The following is a 25,722-nucleotide window of genomic DNA, read 5'->3' on the forward strand; positions in this document are numbered from 1 at the left end:
ATAATAAAGACCTTTTGAATATTAAAGTATGGAGACATGTCAAAGAAGAAACACAAACTACAAATATGAAACTGAGAATTAACACAATAGGGCCCCTTTAATCGTCTATGAGTAGTACATAAGTTATGATGTATGGAGAAGCTAAAGCTGAAATAAAGAAATCAGCCAAGTAAATATTGGATGTGGAATATGTGGTGTGACCTCCTGGAGTTGTTGAGGTAAAGATGTTCCTCGTGTTATGAAGCTACAGTCTATTTCAATTGTGATGGGAGTTGTTTTTTTCCTTCCAGCAAAAATAGCCACAAGGCAAACATGGACACCAAATGATTGCATTAGCATGTGGATTACATGAGTCATATTCCATGAATATATAAGTAAGACTGTGTTACTATTGGACTCAAGGGTAATTAGGTGGCATGTCACCAAACTTGTAAAGCCTATAGAAAAAGCCTAAGCTGAACGGGAGGCATTACAGCAGTTATTTATTGCATGGGAGGCTGAACAAAGCACGAACCAATCATCAGTGCTACATTCCATGGCAATCTCTGTCACCCTAAATTTACTGTCGCCCATGGTTATGGAACAGATTTGTTCATTGCTTCGGCCTGGTGAATCCTTTTCAGGGTCACGGAGAGGACAATGGGGTGAGGGTATGAGGAAAGCTGAGAATCAGCCGTGCGGGCCACCAGTCGATTTTGAAACAACAGGCGATTTTACATTTCAAATCAACCTGACTCTGTTGTCAGAGGAAATCAGAGCAGGCTGAGGAGCCCTGCAGCGGCGAAGGGGGGAGAGAAGACTCCAAACAGAGAAGATTATCAACTGAAGCTAGAAATATATTTCGGGGAAATGAGAAAGAGATGTTTTAAGATCATATATTAATGACTGAACATTCTTTCTAAGTATGTATTCTGACCTTCAGTGTACAACATGGCAACAAACAGCAACTGTGATTCATGACAGTATATATGCTGCATTGAACTTTTAAACAGCGTATTCTTTTACATCTATAATGGGATCTCATTGAAAAATGTTGTTACATTTCCTATGCAGGTTCCTTGACACTTGAAGGGTCAGCAGCAATTAACAGTGGAGCCTCTGTCCAGATTGTTGGCCCAGTGGCCCATTATGTAACTTTATATTGCCGTCCCTCTTTTGTTTTACCACGCCAACATGTTCTTGCTAATTGGACTGTGACAGCTCCTCTGAAACCGTGCAGAGGAGTAAAAGCACAGCTTGAAAAAGAAAATATCTGAGAAACTTCCATCAGCAGTGCGCCTTGATGCCACGCTTTGTGTTACCAAAGGCAGATGACATTGCATCGCGTGAGAGAATTCCGGCCTTTGCTGCTTCTCCTTACCAATTTATTTGCAAGCCCGCACTGGCTTTGGTCACTCAAAAAGGTCCCCTGTAGCCCAATTACTTGAGCCACAGTTATGTACCTGCCAAGCAGCTCCAGAGCAATCACCCCGGATGTCATACCGATATAGACCATACGCCTCCTATCGGGGATCAGTAGCTGACAATATAATGAGGGGTGCCTTAGCTTTGAGGTTACAGCCGACAAAATCTTTCTCGCAGAACTTTGTAACTTCCTGTCATACTTTTCCTTCTCAATGCAGGCGTTGACACTTTGGATATGCCTTCAATTATCTGTCGGAGACCGGTCGTTCAAAGCTGGAAAAGTTGCAGTTGACATGCTGCAGTTAATTAAACCAGACAAGAGAGGGGTGCAGAAATGGAGAGGCTCCATCAGAGAAAACAAAGAATTTCTGTCAGAATACAAAGTTAGATAGTGTTGTGTTGTGCAGTGCTGGGAAAGGAGGCCAGAATTAGGAATATAAAACATTTTGTGAAATACACTTAAAACTTCTTCTTGGCGAAAGTTGGATCAGAGGATCTTTACCATCGCCATGTCTGAACTTTAAACATGTAGCTACAGTTAGCATCTGGTGTGCTGAGCACAGACAGGAAACCGAAGAAGCTGCACCTTTAGAATTGACCAATGAACAATTTACACACTTTTTTGTTTAATCGGTGCAAAAAAACGAAATAAAGTTTACAAAGGACAATCTAGAGTTTCCGTTGGGTTCTTTGTCATTTCAAAATGACGACAAGACTCCAGCAAATAACTTTGTGCTTTTGTTGAACATAGTCAAATAACCCTATGTATGAACCAAAACTTGTCATTTTTACAAGTCAGTTTTTGTACATTACAACAGAGATATATAATGTGGATTTTGTTGACTTTGGACATGCCCTGTTTCCCTGTTTGCAGTGTGGGACCAATAATATTGGGCCCGGTAATAGACATGAAACTTTTATATTGCAAAAGCACTTTAGTTATATATTGTTGTATTGTCGAGTATTTAATTAAACTGTAATTTTCTAATATGTTCATGTGCAATGCCAACTGTAATATTTAGTAGTTGAAGTTACATTTATGAGGAATAAAGCTCAAACAGGCAGAGGGCAGCTCAGGGGTCCTTGAGCTGAAAAGCAATATTTATATGTACGCAATAGTCTTATGGTGAGTTGTATGAAAGTATTGACAATAATTTATATTGTGTATGAAACTGTAGCAAACTAGCGGTAATGCTGATCATATTTTATTGTAGTTTCACCAGTTTAATGTTGAGCGTGTCATGCAAAACCTGTGTCACCTGCTAGCTTAATCTGACTACTGTCACTAAATACCGAGTTGTGTATGTGTGCGGAATAGTGACCGTTAATGTGTTTAGCGTGGTTCATTGTACTGTAAGTAGACTTATAGTATTTTATGTGTAATGTAAGTTTGAGGACGTGTTTGCAGCCTAGTGCAGTGATATGCCTACATGTGTTTAAAAGGATTCTAAGAAATATAAGGATTTTATTTGAAACTTATGCACGCCTGGGAGTCCCTTTTATGTCAAAGTGTGCAACACCAGGTTTTATGCTAAGCTAAGCTAACTTGCTGCTGCGTACTGCTTTGTATTTACCAAAAACATACAGGAGTGGTATTGATCCCCTCATGTAACTTTTAGCAAGAAAACATATACAGCCCCGGAAAAAATTAAGAGACCACTTCAGAATTATCAGGTTCTCTGGTTTTATTATTTATAGATATGTCTTTGAGTTAAATTATTTTTTCAAAATTTTATTGTATTCTATAAACTACTGACAATTTTCTCTGTGTTGGAATTCAACAGACACTGGAATGGTTGCCATGCATGTAGAGATAAAGATTTAAAAACAATTTGGGTGGTCTCTTAATTTCTTCCGAAGCTGTAATTCCCAAAAGGTCAAATGTCCATGAACAGTTGTCACAGCCATGTGTTTACACGTGTCTCTGTGTGTGTCTGTCTTTCCGAGAGTGAAACAAATTGTCACTTAAATTGTGTAAGGTCTCGCGGCTGTGGGCTGCCTGAGACCTATTTTTCAAACCGTCTGCACTGAGAGGATGTCAAGACTTAAACATCAGAGGAAGTCAGTCAGAAATGGCGGGCCATAAATTTAACATGGTGATTTCATGCATAGTTTTATGTTGGTTCCTCCAAAAAAAAGAGGGCTTAGGGCTTTACTGCTGAAAGCGAGAAAGGGAGAGGAAGGAAGAGAAGAAAGCAGATCATTACAAAGCCTAGTCCTTTTGTGAAGTGTTCAGTTTTAAGATACTGAGGCAAGCCCTGCCATGTGGCTTACTCTACCATTGTCCCGTTATAACAGAGTTTAGCTTTTACCTTTTAACAAGAAATACAAAACTACTTACACATCAACCTGCTACCATTATTCTTTTATCCTACAATATCATTGAGGGGTAGAGGGAGGAGAAGGAGCATTCTCCCTAAAATGGTTACAACGAAGCATACTGAAATGTGGTGTTTACCAATCCATCCCTGCTGTGTGCGAGTGTGTGAGTGATAAGTATGTTTTTTGTGAGATCAAACTCTGTCCATCTTTAATATCAGCGGGGAGACGATGGACTACGTGTGACCCTGAGCTTTCTGTCCTTATAGAAAATCCTCCCACTTTTGTCCTCTCCACAGCTCTCGAGAGCCTCCCCCAGCTTTTCCGTAAGAGTCCAAATGAGACCCAAGATCCAGTGAAGGAGACGTGGGGATTTAACACACACAGACTTTGCAGAGCTTGATCTCTTTGTCCCTCTGCTCCTCACTTTTCTCTCCTAACCCTCTGTTACAGACCACACTCAATGCCTGTCTTTCTCGGTTTCAATTAGGTTTCAAAACTTGCCAAAAAATAGAGTCCAAAAGTGCTGGTGTTCAGCAGAACTGACCCTGTGGTGTTGGTTGGACACACAAACAAGACAGCACAGATGAGCTGCAGTTGTATGAGAGTACAGCAGTGTGGTTGGTAGTTAAGTGAAGTGGTCCATTGGCACAGGGACACAAACCGCCTCTGCTAATCCTCATGCTGTCTGCCTGACTGTCACACACATTTGGAGTATAAATCCACCCTTGAATATGCTCATTATTTTCAATATGTGATGTTCGACACATTGAAACAATTGTTCTGTGTGTTAAATTGCAATTTTATGGTGCGCCACTATTCCCTCAACCTACCTTATATTATTCTACCCAGAGTATTGATTTCCCACAAAGGAAAAATTATTTCTCTAGATTCAGTGCCAAAAAGATGAGGAGTCAAACATGTAAAGCACGTTTAGAGGGTGAAGCTCTAAAAGCAAAAATAACTGCAGTGAGAGCAGGAGAGGGAGTTTTAGGAGTAAAAACAGCACACGAGCTTCAACATGCAGCTTGTCTTGTGGCTGCAATGCACTGTGGTTAATGTTAGTCTGGAGAGATACAGTATCTGCAGAAATAGAAACATACCTAAAAGTGCATGTAAAGATTAGTATTGTCTGATAATAACAATGCACTTTGCAATTTGTTAACATAATAAATATTGGAGAGGAAATATGTGCATACTGTATGTTAATGGGATTAGATTAGATACACTTTACTTATCTCAAATTGGTGTTTTATTTGTCACAGCAGAATAATAACAGGCATTACACATACATAAAAAGTATTACAATTATAGTTAAAATATTCAATAAAACAAACAAAAAAAGAAATGTATTCTAGTTCAATACATACATTATAAAAGTGTCCAAAGTCAATATAGGTTTTTTATTTAGAATTTAAATAAATTGAAGGAAGGCTTAATCTGGAAGCCACAACTGCTTTTAATTAAGTGAAATCTATATGTGGACCTTTTTGATGAACCCGATAACGGGAGTTACATACGCAAGTAGTAACCTTGTAGCTTAGATTTTCTTTTATTATTTTGTTTGGATTTTTCTTTTCTAAATGTTCTATTCTATTCCTGACATGCAACCTGGATCAACCTTGAAAATATGAAGAAAGCCTGAATAAAGTAATAAAATAAATAAACATGGCAAGTAAAAAATAAGCAGGCAAGACTAATTGGTACAGAGAAAGAGTGCAAGTGAAACGGAGTGGGTGAATGATGGGAGGCTGAGAGCGAGAGGGTGAATGATGGAGGTGCCGTCTCTGTGCGAGTCCTGCTCTCTTGCTCATTAAGACAGTAATTCAACCCCGGGATTAGAGAGTCACACTCATGCAGCGAGCCCACCGACTGCAGATGATGAATGGTTGTTTGGGCCGTAAAACCTCAACAACCGACACTATTGTCCATGAAAACTAGAGTTAGAGTCTTGCGTTGTATGCCTCTGCCGCCAAAAGTTGTAGATTACATCCATGTCGGTCCTGACTCGTATGATATTTCTAGGGAAGAATTTAACGGAATACAATAAAAGTTATTTAGCTTTACAGTGATAACACAATCACTCTTCACCTATAAACCTATAAAGAGGACATATTACGCTCATTTTCAGGTCCATATTTTTATTTTGTGCCTCTACTGTGACATATATCCATGCTTTAATGTTCAAAAACATCTTTATTTTTCTCATAATGCCTGTGATGCAGCACACTTGCACCAACTATCTTGGACCTGTTCTATTTTACGCTGAAACCCTATATGCCTAGTCCTTTCCACACAGAAAATATATCATGTCTCATTAAGGGAATCTACAAAGAATTGGACCGATAAGAAAAATGGCCTCAGTGTCAATACAATCGCATCAATACCCATCCAAAGTCCTGACTTTGAGGCATAGAGGTCAACAGATTCATTAAACTGTTAGCATCGTTGGAACTAGACCAGAAATAATAAAAAAAACACATTTACTCTACACAACGTGCTGAAGCAGATTGGCAGAGAGAATGGTGAAGGACGAGAAAAAATGTCTTTGAGTTGTTCAATGTCAAGCATCTATAGATAAAGGATGGTGTTTGCTGTATAGAGTCAACCTCCACGTATGTGTTCACATTGGCCAATAAAGAGGATTGTGAAAGACGGCCAAGCTGTACTCGTCACAGTATGTGTGTGTGTGTGTGTGTGTGTGTGTGTGTGTGTGTGTGTGTGTGTGTGTGTGTGTGTGTGTGTGTGTGTGTGTGTGTGTGTGTGTGTGTGTGTGTGTGTGTGTGTGAGGAGAAAAGAAGCCTGCAAGACAGACCTGGCTGTCCTTTGGAGTGAAATCACTAATGAGTTCTGTAAAGCTCTATAATCATCTTTTGTCCATCCACTATAACTGACCTGAGGTACTCTCAGTGCAACAGAGCTTGAAAAGAATCATTCAATTGCAAATCACGTTGACCTCAGTGGCCAAGGAAACAACTATAGCTCAGAACAGGAGTGACATGTATGTGAAAGAAAGACGGAGAGTAAAGGAAACAGAAAAAGATAAAGTAGCGGGGCTGGAGGGTAGGAAAGATTTCTCCTCTTCTAAAACAAAAAGGAGGAAATGAAATATACATGAAAGGTAAGCTGCTGACTTCCTTAAAAGTTGTCTCACTTGTGACAGTGTGACTTTTCTGAACAAGACAGACAACAACTTCCAGCCTTTGGGGAGCTGGGAGCAGAGATGCTGCTTGTTTGTGACAGGTCTGTGCCTGAGAGTCTGTCATCGCCTGAGGAGCAGTCGCTCTGCATGTGACTAAGACCTTGAATACAATTATGGTGCTCCTCTGAGCAGAGTCACTCCTCAATAGGACGTGGGAAATATTGAGGCCAAAAAAATATCTGTGTGAACATCTTCACAGGATTACAGATACTGCGTCATACTCTTGTCCCCTGTTAATGCAATTTTACTTCCAAAAGTCATCTGAGCACTGTCTCTTTAAACAGCAGAAGAAACATGAGAGGAGACGTCTTTAATTCAGTTAGTCGTTCAGCCCCTTATGATAAATGGAATAGGAATTACTTAGTCTTTTTCGAGATGATAATCATCTTTGCTGCTTCTTTAATTTATACTCCATTCATACACAGACAGATGCTGATTAGTTGGGGGGGAGGGGGGTTGCCTCTTCAAAAAAATGTAATTGCAAACGGCAAATAACCTGCATTCCTGCAACCCACACAAACCTAAATCAGGATATTAATTTACCCCTTTTAATAGCCGTGACACTCTAATTTTGGTAATTTTCATGCTTTCATTTTAAAGATCACAATACTCCAGCTCATGAAAGCAAGAAAATACTAGCTGTTGCGTAAAATGTGTTTTTTTTGGGGAAAGTGATGGAAAGATATTTAACGGATAAAGTGTTTTTTTGTCTGCATGGTAAAAGCACCACTTATCAGCTCCAAATATATGTTATGCAGCAATTATACAGACTCTTAGATCAACAGCTGTTTTGCAAAATAAAATAAAATAAAATACCAACAGTTTTTATATTAATTGAACGTTTCCATTAGGTTTTGAATTATCGTTATTCTGAAAACGAATACAGCTGCTGTTGTTTGCAGTGGGTCTTGGCAGTCCGCAGTACCACCCTCTTCATTTAACAGTCCATTAGTGTTTACAGCATAGAATAATAGTTGGTGATGGCCCCACTGAGCAGAGAGTCAGCGAGGGGAAGCACAGCACCGCAGGGAAAAGAGTTATTTATGGAAATAATATGGCTTTGATCACTTGTGGTGATACGGCACAGAAGTAAATAAGTTATGGTTAGAGAAATGTCCTTGGTTGGGTTGCTATGGTGAAATGTGTGTGTGACAGATAGCTGTAAGAGGATGATGCGTGAGAGCAGTGAGCATGTGTGTGTCTATACAGTCCTGTGTAGCGTAACAGAAAGGGAACGCTGCATCTAGTGGGTTGGATGGGCAGCTGTGTGACGCATGCAGAACATCCTCATTGTTCCCATAAGATGCTTGAGATAAAAACACATATGCACTGAAAGTAGGTTACACTGTGCGCTGATGGCTTGCTTTGTGCTCGAGGATCCTTTGGAGTGCAGTGAATGGGAGCTATGCATTACAAGCCTACATTGAGTACTTACAGGGGATGGTGCGTAGGTAGAGGTTGTCCCGTATGATCTGCTGGAGCTTGTGGTCCAGTGAGCCCTTCTGAAACTGCAGGCTGAGGTAGTGGCGCAGGTCCGTGTTCAATACTTTACCTGCAGAAACAGAAGCAGAGGAAGAGAGGGGGTCAATAAAAACATGGCAGTGCTCTCTCTGTAGTGTTTACACCTAAAAGGAAATCCATCCAAGTGACATGTACCCATACAAAGTGGTCGATGCCACAGAACCGAACTGTTTCTCTACAAAACAGATACACTTTCATAGATGTTAATTGTCGGGTGTTTTCCACCGAAATTGAGTGCTTAGTATAATAAGTATCATTATCATTAATGTGGCTCAAAGATTGAAGGTAACACAATAGTGATTGAGTTTATGAACCACTGGTTAAATAATTGCAATAATTATGTGTTTGCAGCGTTATACATTTTGCACACAATTCTGAAAAATAGATGTTCATGTAATAAAACAAGACCCAGGACACAAAACATCCGTGTACAATACCAGGAATAAAACTGTACTTTAATCTCAAGGAGTAATGTGGTTATGCGGTTTTGGGGGTTTCACTTTCCTGCAGTGTGGTATATAGGTTTTTGTGCATTTAAATGCTCTGCCAAGACGACGAGGCAGGACATCTCTAAAGGTTGACCAATCTTAACAGAGCCGTCGTGCTAATCAATCAGAGCAGACAGGGCTCTGGTTTCAGACAGAGGGTGAAAAGAGGTGCTGCAGCACAGGCAGTATGAGAAAAATAAAGAGCTTTTTGATTATTAAAGCATGTAAACATGTCGCAAAATACAAATATGAAACTGAAAATGAGCATCATATGGCCCCTTTAATTGAATTTTTACATAATTACCTAATAAATATAAGTTCAGATACATTTAGTTTCATGAGGCAATATTAAAGGCTGGTTTTCCTTTCACCTCATGTGTATGACAGTGCAGGGGTCGGTTTAACTGGGTCACAGTTATCCAGTAAAACCATATTAATCTCCATTCTAATGAAAAATGTGTTGCTCTGGGTGCAGGTGTGTTTTCTCAGATTATGTGATATTTGTACTCTTAAGCAGGTCAAATAAATGAAATAATCTGAAAGCCCTTCGGATCAAATCAAAACTTACATTGATCACAATATTTGTCTAGGCAAACAAGGTCTTCACTGATTTACAATATCATCCACAGCATTATACACAGACTATACTCCTGTATGCACAGTATGCATGTCCAGCTGTTTGGTCTAGCTGAGGGCTCAAATCTTTGTTGAGTCACCTTTTAATTCCATTTGGATCAATGTGACGAAATTGTAGTTGAGGGCGAAGGTTAAACAGATTCTTAAAATCTGATATCCTCGATTAAATCCATCATATGAGGATGGATTAACCTTTGTGGTATGAAGTAGCTAACAGAAGGATATTTGGCCTAGAAACACTTTAAATGTGTTGAGGAAAAGGAAGAACATGCTGTACGGGAATGCTTTTCTAAAAAGCAAACCAACTGGACTGGGCTGAATTCACTGTCATTACTGCCTCCTTTCTTCTGAAGAAACAAATCTGAAATCCAAAGTGACGGATGATGGATTCAAAACGCTCCACTGTCTTAACAGTTCCAACAATCTCACATAAGCCTTGAAACTTTTCACCAAAGATGCGCGATGCCTCAACCTCAAAAGTGAGGCGGCAGGAGATTTTCATAAGAAAATCTGAAACGATATCGCCTTTGCTCTCAACTCCCAGAAGCCTTTGTAAAAACGAAAGCAAGTTCACACAAAGTTTGAGGCAGCTGAAGACTTCAGAGTCGTCATACACAAGCAGGGAAAAAAGTTTCTCTGTGAAAGAACATGATGAGGAGTTTTGAAAACAGGAAAGAGATCTGCGGTGTCTGCCTGCCCTCAGTTTCAGTGTCAGCCTCATTTTGACAGACGGGGGGGAGAGTAGGCTTGAAACAGTCTGACTACAGAGATGTAATCATCTTTTCCCCTTTTTCTCTCCCCAGTCTCTCTTTCCCTCCCAGTTGCACACACAGACCAAACTCCGCTCTGCACGATTCCTCTGTGCATCGCTATGCCAAACAGCTGGACTAGAGATGAGATCGCACTACTGTAGCCGTACTGTATGAGCTAATAGAGAGAGGAAATGTACTTGACTACGGAGAGATGATTGAATAATGATGAGCACTGGGATATGTCAGCTAGTTTCCTCAACCTCTTAAATCCTCTTTTCATGCTCAACTCCTGACAGAAAAAACAACACACGCCATTATTGTGACAGCACATACTTTTATTGTGAGTACTACTGATATTGCTCAAAGTTTTAGAGGGTGCTGTTTACTCACATCAAAATGCGCCTCGTGTCCACAGGCCTTGCCATTTGAGGCTGTTTTAGGGACACTCCTCCCAGCGGGCCTGGCTTTTCAGAATAAAAAGGTTGCTCCCTGTTCCGTTCGCCTCTCCAAAGAGGGCTGCATCACAGCTGCTCTAGCAGACAAACAGACTGAGACTAGGGAACCAAGGCCCGATCTGACAAAATCATCACAAAACTGTCCAAGAATATCCTTTTTAGTTCGAATTCAGCTCACACACCAGGGAATAAATAGGGGAACATGGCCATCTCACAAAAGTACATGCTCCGTATGCTTTCAGCTAGTGATGAATCATTCAGCGGGGTATTCAAAAAAGTTTGTTTCTAAATGAATTGAGGCATATATTCGCTGTCAATATAGTTTGTCAACAGCAAGAGCACCGGAGATAAGTGTACCGTGGATAAAATCTGTCAAATGCATGACTTACAGCTGCCTGTTTCCATTTTGTTTGCATGGACACAAATTTGCAAGTGCTCTGCTATATCATGCAATCCTTTGAATATTTATTTCAGTGCCATTATGTTTATTCTCCCAAATGCAAGGATTTTATTATTAGCTATTTGTATTGTCTTCTTCAGGCTAGGTCATGCAATCATTGGTATTGGGCCAGTAAACTGAGACAGAGCATAAAGTACTGGGCTTTACAAATGCCTAACTTTACAAGTTTGTGATCTTCTCCCGCTGATCTTTTCCCACCAATCACATCCTATATTCCTCCACACATTGAACCTTTAATTGTAGGCTAAAACGTGCATTTGTGATGATGAAACTCTCTCTGTGATGATGAAAGAGTTGTAACATCTTCTTGCAGTCGTCAAGAACTCTTTGTATCTCACTACCATTCGTGCGTCACGCTTCAAGCAGAAGCCAACGGTCCTCAACAGTGAATGTTTCTGGCTGTACATTTGAACTATCAGGTGTGGCCTGACTGTATAAGACAGTAGAGCAAGCATGCTCAGCCACACTTCACTGGGCAAATGAAATACACACACAGACACACACATATTGGTCCGATCTGCTCATTGCCATAACATCAGAGTGCTACAGTGTGGCCTTTGTGGCTCCCTGGTCCTGTCAGAGTGTGTTAGTGAGGCTGTCACATCAGAGTCCCTCATTCCCCCTTCCCACAGATAACACGGCTATTGTAGCAAGCCTCATTTTTCTGTAACAGGGACTCAATGGGCTTTATTGTGCCCCGTCGACAATCTACTCACTACACTACAGCCCGCCAGGAAGAGAGACGATGAGAAGAGAAAACCAAAAGACAGGGTTTTGATCTAATTTCTCACACACTTAAATAATCTTTTCTTTCTTAACTTTTACTTTTTTCATTATTCATTTAGTTCCACTGAGACTGTACTGAATGTGATGGCAGAAAATGATCCCTAATTTACTTCCTGTCACCTATCTCCTGAGCTATATTCTCAGACTTCCTCCAAATTGGATGAGATAAGTCCAACCAAAAGACCGGTTCCCTTGAAATGAAACTGTTGCTTTACACCGACCTCAGCCAAAGATCACCCACCATCCTCTACTTCCTTGTCATTTTTTCATGAAGTGACGGCAGGGAATGTGACATAAAGGGCAGGGTCACCCACGGGAATCCTTCAACACCATGTTGCCATTTCACCTGGCATCGGCAGTGCTCCTCTTCTAAAAAAAAAAAATGGAGGCTTAGAGAAAATATCTGCAGCGACAGAAGCAGTGGCTGGCACCCCCGCTGAAGCGACATCTTCACTTCGACGAACACCTCACTCAGAAGCTGCAGAATAAGATTAACACTCCGAGCCCAAGACATAACTCTCCCTCACACTCAAGCACATGTCAAGCAGCCGTTTAAAGGGAATGTTATTTTGAAAATGCACTCAATCACTTTGTGAAAATGATTACATAAGATCAAAACACTGAAAAAACATCATGCTATTTTTAAACTGAGGTATCAAGATCGCCGCAAGCAATGAGAAGATGGAAAAAATCGAATCTTTCATAAGCGGCATCAGTGAAATCTGTTTATTTCCATGTTGAGACTATTTATTTATGGAAGAGTGACTTCAACTAATTCCACTCTTTACGCCAAGCTACATCTGCAAGCTGTAGCTTTATATACTGTAAATTGTACATTGTACTATTATGTTTTTTAAAAATGTCCTGTAGTGTGGTATGTAGGCTTTGGTGCATGTAAATGGTCTGCAAAGACTAAAAACCCAAAGCTCCCTCCAGAGGGAGTTTCTCTCCGACACACTCCCCCCCTGCCTGAAATACCCTCATTGGACTCCTTTATTTAATTCTTTAACATAGTGACATCACTATGTAACACTCATGCTTCTCTTGGTTAGCACTCAAACACATAGTACGTGATAGGCTAGAGGGCTGGGCATCTCTAAGCTGTCGACCAATCACAACAGAGCCGGAAAGCCCGCCAATCAGAGCAGACTGGGCTCTGGTTTCAGACAGAGGGTGAAAAGAGGTGCTGCAGCACAGGCAGTATGAGAAAAATAAAGACCTTTTGGATCATTAAAGCATGGAGACATGTTATACTGTAGAAGAGGCACAAAACACAAAAATGAGACCTGAAAATTAGCACCTTTAAATGGTCCTTCGATACAAAAGGTTGTGCAAGGGTCTTTTTTCCAAACACGGTGACATGTGAGCCAACGCCTTGTGTGTATTGCGACATTTCCTTCTCAGGCAGTCTCCCTCAGGCATGTGGGAGGTCCACAGGGAGGTCATTATCTCTGTTATCTGACAGTCACTTAATTAACAGCCTTCTGAATAGAGAGTATGTCGTCAGGTCTGAAGCTGTTCACTGACACCTTTTTCAGTGGATTTGGTCAATTTAAAGAAAAACTAAAAGGTCAGAAATTCTACACATGTTGCTCAAAGACATTTGGACATTCACTGGGTATACGTGCTTGGAATGTGTATGGAAAGATTGCAATCTCTGTCACTCACATTTATTAGACTGAACACCTTCCTTTCTTTTCTATTCTAATAGATACCCCACGGACTTCCAGACACATAGCTGAAACACGACCTGGCTTTAATCTCAAAATATTTATTGTGTCAGTTTTAGGTCGAGGGAAACAGATCTGTCATAATATTCTTCATAAAAAGCGACAATATTTTTGAACCCTACCTGACCTTTTTGTCTGTTGGAAATACAAATGTACTACTGAGCACACATATGTCAACAAGTCCTCCAGACAACCTAGAGAATCCTTTATGTAAATATAACATAACTAATATTGTGGTCACGGGTAAAATAAACCAATGTTTGCTGTCAGTAGTGAACGAGACAGGTACAGCAGTCAGTGTCCTGCCTGTGCAGACTTAGTGGCCCCCTGTCAAAGTGACAATACTCCTTGCATTGCTTCTGATGGATATGAATCATATGCCCACTAGAGGGTTTTGTCTCTACATATGAGTTAGTTAAAACATATGTAACTTTTGGGCTGATGCTGTCATTTTTCATGATGGGACAGTTTTCAAACTTTATTTAAACATACAGTGGTAATCTGTGGAGATTTCTCAATACCAAATCAGGCTGAGTTGTCGAGTCTTGCAGCTTTAAATATAACAAATAGCTTCAAAGCTGTGTGCAATATGACTAATTCAAACAGTCATTCAATATAAAGTCATAAACAACAAGATAGTTTCCAAAGTGCTGAAACAGTGGTTGAATATACCATTGTGTACAAAGTTGTGAGCTTGATTGATTTATGCTGATATTGGATCTGTATACCATTGTTTATCAACATGATGAAGTATGTTGGTTTGTCTGGTTGGAAATTGCAGCATTAGCCAAAATCAGATATTCATTTTTTGCTAAGAAACGCATAATCTTACATATTTGTGTATTTTATAAAAGTAATTCCCAGTTGTCAAAATCAAAGGATGCAAAAAACACCCAATTTGTAATAATGAATAGCTATATTTAATATATATCTAAAAGAGAAAACAACTAAAGTAGAAGCTCATGTCTTACTGCCACTATCTTATATAAAGCAGTCTCATAGATCGATGATGCAACTCTCATATATGAATTTCGGGAAGATTGTCACAATATCGAAAAAGAAAAAATATACTTTTATTAGGTAATAGAGCATTGATAACCCAATCATGGCTTCAATAACAGATTGGAAGGAGCTGATATTTATTATTCAGAATGGTCAGATACTGTTAGTAACTTTGCGCAAAAAGGGGAAAAAAGGGAATAAGAGATGTGCATGTGTTTGTTGCAAGTATGTTATTCATCAGCTAATACAAAAGCCTAGTACATGTGTCAATCGCTGCTGTAAGATCCACAATTATTGTTCTGTTTGTGTGTATATATTAGTTTCAGTCCATTATTGAAAGATTTTGAGCCACAGTATTACCCCATATATCAGGAGAGCTTCACTTTGAGTTGTTTTGATCTATTCTGTCTTTTTAAGTTAAACTTTGTTCTACTTTCTGAGATTGTTTCTTACTGTACACTCTGCTTTTAAACCCCTCTCTCTAAAGCTCTGCTTCGCCTATGCTGGCAGGCATGGCAGATGCTACAGTCTCCCTCTCCATCCATCATGTGGTGTATGACCAGTCACCACATCCTCTTCATCAGGCTCTCCTCTTCCCAAAGTGGCACTCAGTCAAACCCTGTGACTAAGGCAGCCACACCTGCAAGACTTCTGGTTGGTCTGCCATCACTCTTCTGAAAGCAATAACACCACACTTCCCCCGACCTTCACACCGAGACCTCTTCTATATCCTGCTCTAACCTTGCAGATTCCTATTTTTTTGGAGTTAGAATAGCCCCAGGGCACCTTTAGAGCAAAACCTCCGCTCAATTTTTCAGACGCGTCACTGGGATCACAGGGCATCCCGCTGACTCTGCTGAGGGAAGCAAAGACTTTGAGTGGAGTGCCATAAGCCTGGGTTATAATCTCACACCTCATCCAGTAGCCTCTGTTGAAATCTCCTCACTTATATAACTGGCATGAGGGTGTGTTTTAACGGCTGGAGGATGTGCATTAGATGAAAGGAGCAACTTCCCTGATGGGTAACTGTGTAGCTGTGTTTTCAGTCTGTCTGCTTGGCTTGCTACAGAGCTATGCAAAGTTAAACAGGCCGTGGTCTCACATGCCCGAAACTCCCTCTGTCATTTAACATAATTTTAGCAGTGGGGCAGAGGTCTTGCGTAAGCGGCTTAAAAGAAAAACATTAAAAAAATTCAAAAAGAAAAGGTGATTATGTTTGTTGTGGTAGACTATTTGATGTTGGCATGACTTGCAGCAAATTAAGGTACATTATTCCAACGCATTGTTCAATTAATTCTGGCTGTGCATCTTTATGGAACACACAAACACACACAATGGCAGTTTGTACACAGTGTGTAGAAAGGGAAGTGTTGCACCTTTAATTACAATATTCCTCGAGACTGCAAATGACGTCCAAACAACATCAGTAAAACAATTTTGCAAGAGAAATAATCTGAAATTAATTGGATTATGTGACTACTTAAATTCTCTTTCATCATAACAAAGGCCACAGTGGAAAAATGAAAACCCTTTTCAAGCCACGTAGGTCAGAGCCCCAGCTCCCCTGTCAATAAAGACTACAAATATCCCTTCGTATGATCATAGCATGATACATTTCCAGCCCACTGATCTCACAAACACAGTACACAGAGAGACATCTGCTTCCACATTAAAGTTAACTAACCATATGCTCTCTTCTCTCTCTCTCTCTCCCTCCTCCCTTCTGTCCATCACCACTCAGGAGATGGAGGGATGACCTTCCGCTGTGAGGTAAAGGCGACATCGGCCCAACTCAGCAGAACGGCGGAGGTGGGGGCGAGGAGGTGTGTGCGAATTAGAGCATCAACAGCAGGAGTGCCAGAGCCGCTGTGATAATGTGAGGCGATAGAAGAAGTCCCAAAGAGACAAAGGTGGGGGGAGAGGATAGAGAAAAGGAAGGAGGAAGAAAGTGTGAGAAGATGTGGTGAGAGGAAGGAGCAGTGTTGCCCTGCAGGTGCTGAGTCATGTCCTTGCTCAATTTTGCGTATCTTCACTTTTAAGTTTCTCCAATCTTCATTTTTCTCTTTTTGCTGTCTCATACTCCTCCACCGTCTGCATCCTCTACACTTCACATTTCTTTCTCTAGTCTTCTCTCTCTGTTTAATGAGCAGTCTATGGCCCATGCTTCTGTTCAATCATTAATGTGGTCTGTGCATAAGGAGACAGCTGCAGAATTAAGTCGCAGACACAGGCACACAAACACTTTAAATCCCATGTGGGACCTCACTTAGAATCTTCCTAAGACAACATGTCTGCAAAACCTCATTATACAACAGCATTTGACCATCCAACCAACGTTTACAGCACATGGAGCAAAAACTGAACTTTGCTCATCACTGAGTTCGTGGACACACTTCCTGATATGTAAATCAGCTGAGTTTCTATTAACAGGGGACACAATTGGGCAAGCTAGCAACAATATGAGCCAACATTTCCACAGAGCTGCGGCTAACAATACATTTCATTTGCCTTAACATTAAAACTAAATTGAAACCAATATGATATGATAGTATGATTGATAATATAGGACACGTTTGGTAAACTCCAAATTTGAGTGTTTAAATAATGAGTAATCAATTATGAAAACAGTTGCCGTCAACGATTAGTCAACTTAGCAGATCTATTTCAACATTTATCGTTAGCTTGTGCAAGCTAACAACAAAGATTCTACAGCCATGCTAGTGGCTTTTTAATGCTGATTTCAGTATTTAGCTTTGATCTTTATTCATATATCAGCCATATATAATGCTGTTTTGCTGATGTGTAGTAGATGTTATGTCTTTACCATGTTTGCCACCATAGATTAGCTTGGCAGCATGCTAGATTTGGCGATTTAAACTAAACACTAAAGGAAAAACGTGAAAAGTTTGACCAACTGTTGGATGAGAAGTTATGGAATATAGAAATGATCAGGAAACAGGTAACAATAAACCCTGATTATCAATACCAAGTGTTACAACATTGTTACAATAATTCAAATTTCAGTCAATACACACATTTCCCCCTCATAATGGCTGTAGGGGAATGGTTTGGGAATCACCAAAGTCGGTAGGATTTATCCTGCAGGTGACATGAATGTATTTCAATATTTTAAATGCTATCCATCTGATAGTTGTTTGAATATTTCATTTGCTAGCATGGTATTGTAATGCATAATGCAATTAACCTGTCAGAGGTTTTAAACAACTCACAGGCTTTATCTGGGATTTGACTCTCTCTGGAATCACAGCACTATTGTTTGTTAATTGTTTGATTCAATAATCTTTTTTTAAAATCCAAGCTTTTTCCTTTAGTCAGATGCATCCTCTCCACTCCTCTTTGGAAGCCATCGGTGTAAATGCGTGCATTCCTTATTCACTCCATCTCACCACTCCTACCTGTTTCACATGCAAAACTACATCTAGCACAAATGCACGCAAACACTGTTCCTGCGAGAGAGAAACAAGGTCTCAAGTAATATCCAGGAAACAAATGTGATTTAAGTGAGCTGTGTTCCTCTACGCTAGTGGGAAGGTCTGTCTAATCCCAAACTTGTTGTCAAATCATGTCTGCATAAAAGTGAAGTCATGTTTTTCGTGAAGCAAGAACTCGGCTAGACGTATTTAATTATTGAGAGCTGGAGAAAAAAACTTAAGATAGAGATCGTATTTGCTGCTGAAATGAGGTGGAAGGCGCCAAACTTGCTCAGCCAGTCAGTAACAAGAAAAGAGTAAAGGATCCTAATCTGGCTTAAATCTGCTTCAGACCTGATGGCGCAGTCTGCTTTTCCTTTTTAAATGTCAAACCGACAAACCGTTAGCACATGTATCTCTTGCAGGGAAACCTGTTAGCAGACACTGAGCAGGGAGACCTTAAAAAGGCTTCACTAAGGACCACTTTAAAGGCTGTTATTAAACAAATTATGTGCATTGTCACCGAGCATCAGGCATTCCTTTTGATATTTAATGAGTCTACAATGGGCAAAAGGGGCTGAGTCATTCACAACCAAAGATGGCTGTTGAGTGCGGTAGTCGGCAGCTTTGCCATTAACACTGCCAGCCGTCAGAGAATGATGAGAGAAATATTGGCTAGGCATCTTCCTCGGTGGCAGCAGATAGGAGTCAGACTACAAAGTGCTTCGTGCAAGCCGTCGCAGAGCAGAGGACGGGAATCGGGGAAATATCTAGATCTGTTTCACTGCTTCTCTATCTCTCTGTGAGGTGTTTAAGTGACTGACAGATTGACAAAAGAGGATCATATTATTAATTCAACGACACGCACACCCAAGAAAAGATAAGCTAGAAATAGAAGCGTAATTGTTGCTGTGCTGATGAGATGTGCTATGCTCGTTGTTTTCAGACAGCAGCAGCCTTGCCAGATTTTGCAGAGGAAGGAAGAGAGACAAGACGGTGTGTGTGCCAGAGCAAAGAGTGTGTGAGGACGTGTGTCACTCTCTACACCTCTATTCTGTTGATCATTGCAGTGTGCCATCTCTAAAAGTAACTTTCCAAGGTCTGGACCGAAGGACAAGTCAATCTCACTGGTTTGTCGTGATGCAAAGACTCAGCGGTGAACAAAAGGTGCAGCTCACCGCCTAATTCTCCTCTCCGGGCTAAAGCTCCTCTACGACCCTCTCTTTTATCATCGCAGCTTCTTGTGGAAGGCGAAGGGTCGACGTTTCCGTGCCGCCTGAAATGCCAGTCCATCGCCTTCAATACCATGCATTTTATTGTTGAGTGTGCAAAGAGCATCCTGAGGGCAACAGGGCATTATATTAAAGTGCATTGTGCTAAGAGAGCACAAAGCACACACACTTTTGAACTTCAATACACAAACTCTCAGCGTCCAGCGTTACTCAACAGTCCTTGACAGCGACTGTATATAGACCATCTTTCTCACGTACACAAAAAGGTCTTCTGACATTGCTGTAATAGCAGTTTTGAGGCAAACAGGTCAAACTGCTCCTTTATCTTTAACCCTTTTTAAGAATGAGCAAAGAGATGTTAATAGCGTTGCATTTGAATATTTAATGACCAACAATAACCTTTTGTCAAATTTGTTGGAACTGTAACTAAACAACCAATCAGAGCTGTGGATATCTGACAATGTCAATCCCCACTCTGAACTCCGATATGTTAAATTCTGTTAATGCCTGGCCTATTTTTTCTTCTTAAACATTTTCAAAAATATAAAGAACCCAATACCAAAACACACGTGAATTGAAAACGGAAATGTTTTAATGTGAACTAAAAAGCACCCCTACACTTGTTTCTGAAAAAACTTCAGGTGAGAAATATGCAATTAAGGTACGTACATTTGATTGATATGGGATCAGTGCTGCCTAGTTTGAAAGTTGTATCACACAACGGTCATAGAGGTTGTTTACAAATGTTATAACGAGCATTTGGGAAATGCCTTTTTTTCTATAAAATACAATGTGTCAGGTTTTAGTTAAACATTTTGTAAATATGAAACATATTTTAAACTGTAGATTTAAGGACAACACTCAATCCTCATCATATATTTACTATAAAACCATTATATATATATATATATTATTATCAAACGTATTTACTGCAACAGCACCGGTTGAGGAACACAATTTAAAAGCACCACGCTGCAAACCACATTATAGGCAGTACACTATACGTGCAGTATATTGCTCGGTTGATTTGATTGCAATTTTATAGCCATTTATATTTCTCTCTGTAATTAACTGTCATCATCCTGTGGATAACTACACAAGTTGCTTTTGCTTCAGAGAAAACTTTAGATCGTTTACAGAAGAGGAGTAAGTGAAAAAACAATACTTCAGCAAACATCTGTACATTTAATGTTGCGCAGCTGTGTGCATGGAGCAAATGCAGCGTAATGTAGCGCCAAAGGAGCACTGAGGTGAGAAGTTCATGATGAGATATCCAGAGGATAATGACGGCAATTCCAATAACTCTCCTGGCTGGCTGCACACCCACTCACTCATGGTGCAGAATCTTAATCCTGGGCTCTAATCCTGCTGACTGAGAGGGCCCAGAGAGCCATTTATAACAAAGTAAGTAATAAAGGACACAGCACAGAATACATCCCCATGTTTATGACAGGACACAGATTACATCAGCTTTGACACAGGGGAAACAACTGAAGTGCAACACAGCTATTTGACAGGCCTTTTGGCTTTATGTTATAAACTGCCGTCATTTTGGTTTCATTCATATTAATGTTCAATGCTAACTATTATGACATCTGATTTCCTCCTTAGTCTTCCACACAAATTATGATGATGCATTTGTCGAGAGCATGACCTCGTGCACTTTCTAAGTATGAACGACGTGCGGGCAAAATGCCAACATGTTACACACACAGAGAAGCAATGTGAGGGTGAAACCCGTCACACAGTTGAAAACAGCTGCTGCAGATTAAACTGCGGAGGGGTGTTTATGTATCTGCAGACGGGGTTTAACTGCTCACCCTCATCAGGAGGCCATATTGGCTATAACTACCGTTTTCAGCTGGGGAGTCTGCAGGGAAACCGTTGGAAACAGGATGAATGCCTAATTGGCACAAGGCTGAGCGAGTTTGAGGGATTTCAGGATTTTGAGAGCTAAGGTATGGAGGCTCTGTTGGTGTCTCTCCGAAAAAATGTTTCTGTGAACCAAGAAATTTTGCTTGTATAACGTATGTATATATTCAGGTAGGGACACAGCAAATCTGTATTGCTTAGCAACTATGAGGACAGGTATGGGAGAGGGACATCTAGGTAAGGGGCGGTTTCTGTATCAACTGCAAAAACGTGTTGATAATGATCAAATATTTCAGAGTTTTTAGGCAAAGTTTTCCATGGCTTCTTCAGTTTTAACATTTAACTTTTGAGAACTTCTTCCCCTCTTCTAATATCAGAGGAAGCATGCGATCAATTTGTTAAAATAAGCCAATAAAATGTGGGTAGGTTTTCTGTGACAGTGACAGACCGACTTTTTAATCCCCTATCATCAACAAAAGTGCTGCGCTCCCAGCTGTGTGCATCACTTTTTTCAACGCTGCGCATGTTTCGTCAAGTTTATGAATGTTTTCTAAATGCTGCACATTGTGCTGTGAAGTTGGTGACGGTGTTTCTTCATTAGCAAGTGTTTTGGCACATTTGTGTTTTTAGATATATGTATATATTTGCATTCAGTGCATTTGTCCTGATTAAAATGTTTAAGGCCTCCTAATGGTTTTGCACCTGTCGGCCACCGTATATATGACTAACAAAAGCAGCAAATAATTACATTTGAGGAGCTGAAACCATATTTTTTGCTTTAAAAAGGACATATCAATTTGAATAGCAACCAAAACTATCTCTATTCCTCTAGAGGTAAGTTGGCAAATATTGTTTTTAAAACTAATCTGGGTGAACAAACCCTTGAGACTTGTTCTATTCAACTACCCTCGGCATGGATACTGTAATAAGCAAACAAGATCACAAAACAGAAGAAAAGTGGAGAGCCAAAGGGAGAAAAGAGAGATCAGAGGAAGGTAACAAAAAGGTAAGGAAAGCAGGATCAGGATCTCAGAAATCCAGGTAACCTGCACCAGTGGCTTTAAAGGGTGACAAGAATGGAGAAGTGAGACAGGCCAGATTAGGAGAGAGTCTGCTGCAGGGGCCGAGGGATTTCTGCCAGATGTGTTGACACTTCCTGGGCGAGAAGTCAATGGAGAAAAGCGTTGGAGGGTAAGCTTTGACATGCCCGTGGCTTCGGGGGAAGGTTAGCTTTCGGACACACAATAAGGACAGTCGGCCAAGACTGGAGTTCAAAGTCAGAGGAGGTAACACGTGAGGAGGGCACGAGAGGAGAAGCTGTAAGCGGTGTCCCCATGACAGCTCCATGACAACTTGGCTCAGGTGCGTTCGGTAACCTGTTAATAATCTTGCAGGTTCATAACTATAAAGGTCTCATGATGAACATGAACAGCTTCGGTGCAAACAACCGTATAATGTCCCAACAAGCTCAGAATATAAAACCAATATAACCGAGATAAATCATATTTTTGGCCTGAACTTCAAGCTAACTCCCAAAGAGCTGCGAAAAAGATGTTTTTCAATTTTTCAAACCGCATCACAAAGCTTTACTATCAAGGATGACAGAAACTGAACATTTCCTGTGGATACCACATATTAAATAGTAGGCTTGGAAAAGGTAAATATCCAACTTATCGTCCAATACATTATTTATTGCTGCATTTCAATGCTCTACAACGTATTTCTGCAAAACTGCAGATCATGTCAGTAAGCAAAGAAGAATATATGCATTAGTGCTTATCAGTACACTTTATTCTGAGACGCATCAATTAGTCAATGAATCTACATTGTAAATAATGAAAAATTAATGTGTCTGTTCTCAAATTGGTCCAAAATCTATTTAAAGACATAGAAGTGACTAAGAGAAAACAGCTGGAGCCAATGACTGAACAATTATTTTAGAAATAATTCATCATCAGATGGTTAATCACTTTTCTGTTCCTCAGCTATTTAATGAATCATTTAAACAAAATATCCTCAGTGTTGAGATATATTTCTGTATATATGTACAGTATTTATGTTTATTTAAAGGTTCTTAAGCATCCGCCCATACAGATTTGCAGAATTCCTACACAACCACAAATGTGGCACTAAGCAACAGCGGTCTGTGACATAGAAACAGTGTGTTTTCATAGCCTCTCCAAACCAGTGGCTGGGCACAAGACAGGGAATCTATTTTTTTTCTCCCCCATTTGCACATGGCCCAGTTCAAAAAAGCATGTAAATCCATTGCAATCTGAATCCCTTTCTCTGCAGCGTGAGTAAAATCTACAACGCATACCTTGATTCTTGAAGACAGACAACCTCAGGTATGTGCGCAGGGTTGAAACAAGCATGGGGGGGGGGGGGGGGTTTGGATGATGGGGAAGAGACCACATCATTCTTGCAGACAAATTACATAACAGACACTCTATGGTGTTCGGACCGGAGAACGTGAAATGCGTTTCAGGCGGGATGTCTGCTGAGCAAGTGCATCATGATGTAACGTGATGAATCTCTGGGGAGATGCAGAGTAAGGATGTTAGGGGCTGCCATTTTTCCGACAGCAGCCTGTAATGCGGGAGGGATGCATCACAAACATGGAAGACACACACTCACACGCATACAAAAAAGCCAGGTCTACATTTGTACGGACCATCATTCTTTATGGAGGTTGATAGAATTAGCATCTCTCTCTCTTTGTTCCATTGAATTTTTTATCCATGTTTATTTCAATTTGGTCGTACGAACTTTAGAAATATTCTATATTTTTGATCAACACCTAGTTACAATTAGGCTATGAATACATTATACATTACAATGACAGTACAGGAATATTCTAAAATCTGCTAAATCACTTCAAACTAAATAAAGAATACCGAAATTAAAGATTTCATAAAGCCAAGAAAACAATAAATGGAAACTATTAATGATAATCAAGTTACAGATCCTTAGCCTTAACATCCAATGCTGGAGTCAGTTCATATGAAAAATGCTACTTAATTATTAATATGTTTACTGGCTGACTATTTCTTCATTATTATTTTTTTCTAAATGTATTTAGCTATTATTTTCAATTTCAAATAAGTGCACTGCAACATAGGCAAACAACGGCAATGCGGACCCTAACAGTGTTAGATAAATGTTCATTTGAGTTCCGATTGTTGTATTTTATATACTGTATATGTAATAAAACAACCATATGTATGCATAGCTATTGGCCGCCTTGCTATTTTAAACATTGGTCTCTGCGTCGGCTATTAAAAATACCCACTAACTGTTATGTATTTAAGAACTTATACATGCAGATATCTTCAGTAACAGTCAATCTATAGCGTCATCCTTTTTTTGCATAGTACAAACACACATAAACACAGCTTTCTGGTATTATAAATGAGATAAACAGAGGGCAGACAGGAAATCCTCTTCTCTGATTCCCTCCAAACCTTAGACCTTTCCAATAACCATATCCAGACAAGTGCTTGACACCCGGGATGATCAGAGCTCTAATCCCCATACTCATGTGGGGTAAAGCTACCAATTGTTTCTGTAGAGTAATTGCTATTCACAGTAATTATCCTCCATAAACACTGTTGCTACATGCCCCCCTGAAGAATCAGCTGTAATTATTTTCTTTGAAAGGGAGTTTTTCATGGCCTTAAATGAAACCACTTAGCGCACGGTAACTTTTAAGGTTTTGTGCAGTGGTGTAATGAGGGGATATTCTAGTTAAATAGAGCCTCGACAGAATTCCCTTTCAAAGGATGGTGTTGGTTTGAAAGAGAGGAAGAGAAAGAGGGAGAGATAATGGGAGGGTGGGAGGGATGGCTGTAGGCAAGGAAGTGGAAAGTTTATCGCCATTTCAAGGTTGTGGTGAAACCTTTCCACCTATGAAGCATCATTGACCACAGTGCTCTTCATGGGCTATGAACAACACACTAACAATTGCCTGCTGGCCACACACACACCTGTATTTATACACTAATTCTCCCTCTAATGTTTTCTGCTGCAAATCTCCGCGGTGGCAGCGTGATGCATGCTGACACCTTTATATAAATTATGAAAGCATAGACCAAATCGGGCATTAGTCTCTGTCTGGCTCCAACAAAAGCACACCGGGGCCACCTTCAAGCTTTCCAACTGTGAATTAAAAAGTGAGGATAAATCAAGCTGTCAAATATTTTGCATCGACCTGCAAACTGCCGGATTAAAAATAGTCCCTGTGCCTACAAAAGCTCTGCCACCCACTCTCTAGGGTTCAACGTTACTGCATCTACCACGCCCCCCCACCTAGAGAGAAAGAGAACACAACCCCAAATCAATTAGAGGTGATTTATGGTGTTTTACGATGGTTATTTATCTCTCCCAATATCCACAAGGAAAGACCATAAGGGGTTTTAGAGGACAATGATTA

General features: G+C 40.2%; 1 protein-coding gene across 2 annotated transcripts in view; it reads right to left on the bottom strand.

The window, feature by feature from the left end:
- LOC134882897 (membrane-associated guanylate kinase, WW and PDZ domain-containing protein 3-like) overlaps nt 1–25,722 on the bottom strand; it is a 135,943-nt gene that overhangs the window by 44,873 nt on the left and 65,348 nt on the right. For both annotated transcript variants that reach the window (XM_063910908.1, XM_063910910.1), the window contains exon 2: nt 8,361–8,477. In XM_063910908.1, the coding sequence (XP_063766978.1) occupies nt 8,361–8,477 (117 nt within the window). The remainder of the gene's footprint in view (nt 1–8,360; nt 8,478–25,722) is intronic.

This window comes from Eleginops maclovinus, chromosome 20 (genome assembly GCF_036324505.1).
Source record: "Eleginops maclovinus isolate JMC-PN-2008 ecotype Puerto Natales chromosome 20, JC_Emac_rtc_rv5, whole genome shotgun sequence".
Lineage (NCBI taxonomy): Eukaryota > Metazoa > Chordata > Actinopteri > Perciformes > Eleginopidae > Eleginops > Eleginops maclovinus.